General features: G+C 42.1%; 1 protein-coding gene across 1 annotated transcript in view; it reads right to left on the reverse strand.

The window, feature by feature from the left end:
* Nucleotides 1-269: 269 nt before the first annotated feature.
* LOC106524869 (leucine-rich repeat-containing protein 17) overlaps nt 270-5,052 on the reverse strand; it is a 7,796-nt gene continuing 3,013 nt past the window's right edge. Inside the window, exon 2 of the mRNA XM_014018870.1 lies at nt 270-1,497. Coding sequence (XP_013874324.1) covers nt 412-1,485 — 1,074 coding nt within the window. The 5' untranslated portion in view covers nt 1,486-1,497 and the 3' untranslated portion in view covers nt 270-411. The remainder of the gene's footprint in view (nt 1,498-5,052) is intronic.

Raw genomic sequence — 5,052 nt, forward strand, 5'->3', positions numbered from 1 at the left:
TGCGGAGAGGGAGGTTTGGGCCTCCCTTCTGAAGCTGCTGCCCCCGCGACCCGACCCTGGATAGGCGGAAGAAAATGGATGGATGGATGGAGAAAAAGAAAGAAGAGAAAAAAGAAAATTATTTTCTTCGGGAAAAATATATTTTCATTCTATAAAGGTTTTAAATCCATACCTGAATCTGCGTTAGATTGAAGTATCTTTTTAGAAGAAAATAAACATTTTTTCAACAGCTCATTCAGAAGACCTACTCAACTTTTTAAAAACTGCTGTCATAACATCTTTTTTAAACCAAGTTTTTTTATTCACATATGTTTCTACTTTTTAAAAATCAGAACTCCAGTTAAATAGAGCCTTGTTGGAGAAAACATCTTCTAAAAGAGTGAGAAAATGAACTAAATGTGAGAAGATGCTTCAGAAGTCTGACTCATCTGAAATGTCCCCCTGCTGTGTCCATTGCATCCCATTCCTCCTCTTCTTCTTCTTCTTCTTCCTTTCGCCCATCAACATGGCAGCTAGAACGGTGATCGCCACAGTGATAGTGATGATGAGCACGGTGACTGTCTCAGCTATGCACAGCTCGCTGTCCACGTCCATCAGTAGGTGGTTCCGGAGAACAGGTGGCTCCATGCATGTCAGGTTTGAGTAGTCATCCAGGAACAGTCTCTGGATGCTGTGCAGCTTTTGGAAGACTCTGTGCAACTCGCAGTCGCAGTTCCAGGGGTTGCCCTGCAGCAGGATGTGAGTGCTGTAAGTGTGGATGCTCAAGAAGGTCTTGAAACTGACTGTGGAAAGACAGTTGTTAGTTAAGTTTAATAATGTCATGCTGGTGAGAGGACTGAACACAACCGTTTCCATCTTGCTGATCTGATTCCCGGCCAGGTTGAGGACCTCCAGGGAGCGCAGCATAGAGAAGGTGCCGCTCCTCAGAGAGGTTAGCTTGTTGTCCTTCAGATGGAGCTGCCGCAGGCTGCTCAAAGTGAAGAACGATCTCACCTGGATGCTCTGGATGCTGTTGTTGGTGAGGTTTAACTTTTGCAGGCCTTCCAAGTAAAAGAAGCTGTTGCTGTCCAGGCTGCTCAGCTTGTTGTGGGACAGTTGTAGCTCCTTCAGAAAGGCCAGTCCGATCGAGAACCCTTTGGTCAGGGAGGAGATCCAGTTCCGGCTCAGGTCCAGCTTCTGCAAGAACTCCAACTGAGAGAAGCTGTTGTCCTCTATTACACTGATATTGTTGTCCTGCATCAGCAGCACTCTCAGCTTACGGTTTGTGCTGAAGATGTTTTTGGGGAGGATGATGATGAGGTTGCCAGAAAGGTCCAGGAGCTCAGTGGAGGGAGGTACTCTACTAGGAAGCTGGGTAAGGTTCAGGTGAGAGCACATGATAAACTTGTGGTCTCTTGGACAGTCACAGCCCAGCTTCCATAGGGTGCAGTTAGACTTGGAGGATGCCTCTATCACCAGTAGGAAGACAAACACCAACTCCTTCATGGCTTCAGTTTTCTGAAACAACAGGATACATTTTTTCTCATTTACTGAGCTGATTCCATAGTCTTCCTTGAAAGTCAACTGTCAACAGCAAAGATTTCCTTGAATGCACAAATATGCCCAAATTAAATCTTTGAATCTGTTGGAGTTATTTAGCTACTCACATAGGACTGACACTGTTGACTATTTTGATAGTCGACTAATCTGCAATTATTTTTTCAGTTAGCCATTAGTCCATTAGTTGATTATTTTTGTCACAATTTCCATCTACAACCCCTGGCAAAAAGTATGGAATCACCAGTCTTGGATGAGCACTCATTCAGACATTTCATTCTATAAAACAAACTCAGATCAAAAACATGATACAACTAGAACTGCGAAGCCCGTGTATACATGTCCACCTTGTCTCATGTCGTCCTGAGCACATTGTTGACGAATGCATTACAGAGTTGTAACATGAAGAGTTTACATAAGGTGTACTTGAGATCCTAATATCTTAAATATATTTAGGTCTCAGAAAAATGTCACTTCATATCCAAATGTCCTATATTGCCTTCTGTTCTGTCTTTTTACTGGGAGCTCTATTGTTAACTTTCATAAATCATTATACGAACTGTGCCTCCTCTGGACATGTCCAAACCATCTTAATCTGGCCATTTTAACGTTACCTCCTAGTTGTTCATGTTCCTGGGACTCTTTCTGCACCTTTTTACCACACTTCCAATTTTCTTGGACAGACTACTTGTTGCATGACTGTACTAGGTGCCTGTCTTTTATTAACTATACATTTACATGAATAGTTGAACCTAAGTACTTGAGGTCCTATTACCTTTGTGCCTTATGCTTCTTGTAATCTCTCTGTTCCACCTGCCCCCTCCCAGTCAGACACATGTACTCTGTCTTCAATTTTAGTAAAAAGGAGAGCACAAAAAGTTTACCTCAGTTTTCAAATTGCTTTGATATGACAAATAAAACTCGAGTTATGATAATGTACAACGCGTCTTTTTAAATGACATTCTTTCTGATGTGCAATACAGTGGTAGGCAACACAGTAGTTTGGTGTAAAAACTGAAATCCACCATCAGTCTCATCCTGTCCAGTCTTGTATTTTGTAAAGAAGGGAAAAATCTACAGGAAAAAAATGAAGATGCCAAAACTGAATGTTTGGAGGTTGTTATGGTAAATATTTATTTAACAAAGACAGAAATACGTGGTCCAAGAATGAAGGTACTCCGTGGGATGATCAGCTGAGTTTTATTGCAACAACAGGAAACACAGAGAACCTGGCCTGTCTCTGTGCCTCTGCCTCTCTCTGTCAGTCTCTCCACACTGCTGTTGAACACTGTGTCTCGAGAGGCCTCATATACTGTGTATATATTAACAAAAACCATTCTGTCATCTTAGCAAGATTTGATTCAAGGTCAATGGAAAACACAAAGATAAACAGAAGTGATATCTAAGAATGACTTGTTAGCAAATCTTGTTCTGACTTTAATCATTCTATCTGCAGATGAACAGCATGTCATGAAAAACCTAGGTCATTAAAGGATGTCATGATTTACTTGCTTAAGCATAAAAGTATTATAGAGGTGATGGAGAAACAGAAAGTGCAGGAAAAAGTAATTAGATATGTAATATTTAGTCTGTTGCAGGCTGACAAAAAGGCACAGAACATGGCAGTTAAAGCATTTTTAAGGGGAAATATAAAGGTAAAATCTAAATACTCCAAAAACTCACCACTTTCTCTTCCATCTCCCTATTCTCATATGATGCCAAAAAACTATCCCACAACATAGGAAATACCAGTCCACACACACACACACACACACACACACACACACACACACACACACACACACATATAAACACACACATGTACATATCACATACATATATATTTATGTATATATTCGTATCTGCATGAAATGGTTTGTGGTTATATACTTTCTTTTGTGAGAGCTCCTGTCCTGTCAGTGAAGGGCCCATGGAAATGACCTTACTCCCTATAGCCTGAAACATACTTGCTCCGACGCCGACGGGTTGACGCGCGGTCATGTGGTGGTTCGGCATTCATTTTCACACAGACCCTTCATAGCTCCAGAGACACCCCGCGCCGAGCTCTTGGGTAACCCCTCCCGCTGCAACACTGCATGGACTTTCATGCCACTACAGCCGACAATGCAGATTAAAAAAGTTAGACTCAACCCTCACCCAGTGTATTTATCCACATCTGTCCTGGTTAAAGCTCCACAGTTTTTATCAGTCAGATTCCTCGGTGCACAACATCTGTTTAATCTCCATTCAGAAGTTTTTCACGGTTTGACTATCTTTATAAAACTCTGCTTCCTAGTAACAGTCAGCTCTGGGAGCGAGTCGTTTCCTTTTTTTTATTTTACAGAGTGGAACCATCCGAGCGCTTTCAGCACAAGCAAACACGCCCACGAACTTCAGACCAATGAGACATTACCGTCGTCGCGGGAGGGGGCAAGTTCTGCCGGCGGTTTGTGCCAAAATGGGCGGCCGAGCCGACGCTGCGAACACTGGTGACATAATTTTCTTCATGAAACTGCGACAACCCATGCCAACGTCGGCAGATCGGAGGGAAAATGAAGAAAGCTTAAATCCCCTGTGTGTGTGTGTACTTGTTTTTACAACAGAGTGAGGACCATTTGCACCATAGTTACTTTCAAAGTGAGGTTTTTGATGTAAAGTAAAGCTGAAAACAAACTCCTGCGAACTGCCGACGTCGGCACGGGTTGTCCCAGTTTAATGATGAAAATTACGTCACCAGGCTTCGCAGCATCGTGTCGACAGCCTCTTTTGGCACAAACCCCCGGCAGAACTTTTTGAGCCCCCTCCCGTGTCGACAATAATGTGTGATTGGTCTGAAGTTCGTGCGTCTTTGTGCTACGCTCATGTTTATTTTCAATTTCCACCACATGTTTTTAATTGGGTTGTGATCTGGACTGTTTGCAGGCCATGACATCGACTGAATGTGTCTTTATCCAAGGAATGCTTTCACAGTTTTTGCCCTATAGCATTATGCATTGTCATCTTGGAAAATTATTTCATCACCTCCAAACATCAGGGGCCTCATGTATCAACGGTGCGTATGCACAAAAACCTTGCGTATGTCATTTTCCACGCAAAACTCTGGATTTACAGTGGGGAAAATAAGTATTTAGTCAGTCACCAATTGTGCAAGTTCTCCCACTTAAAAAGATGAGAGAGGCCTGTAATTAACATCATAGGTAGAACTCAACTATGAGAGACAAAATGTGAAAAAAAATTTGAGAAAATCATTTTGTCTGACTTTTGAACAATTTTTTTGCAAATAATGGTGGAAAATAAGTATTTGGTCAATAACAAAAGTTCATCTCAATACTTTGTTGTATATCCTTTGTTGGCAATGACAGAGGTCAAACGTTTTCTGTAAGTCTTCACAAGGTTGGCACACACTGTTGCTGGTATGTTGGCCCATTCCTCCATGCAGATCTCGTCGTAGTGTGTTGCTGATGGTAGCCTTTGTAACATTGGTCCCAGCTTTCTGCAGGTCATTCACTAGATCCC

The sequence above is a fragment of the Austrofundulus limnaeus genome, unplaced genomic scaffold (genome assembly GCF_001266775.1).
Source record: "Austrofundulus limnaeus strain Quisiro unplaced genomic scaffold, Austrofundulus_limnaeus-1.0 Scaffold204, whole genome shotgun sequence".
NCBI lineage: Eukaryota > Metazoa > Chordata > Actinopteri > Cyprinodontiformes > Rivulidae > Austrofundulus > Austrofundulus limnaeus.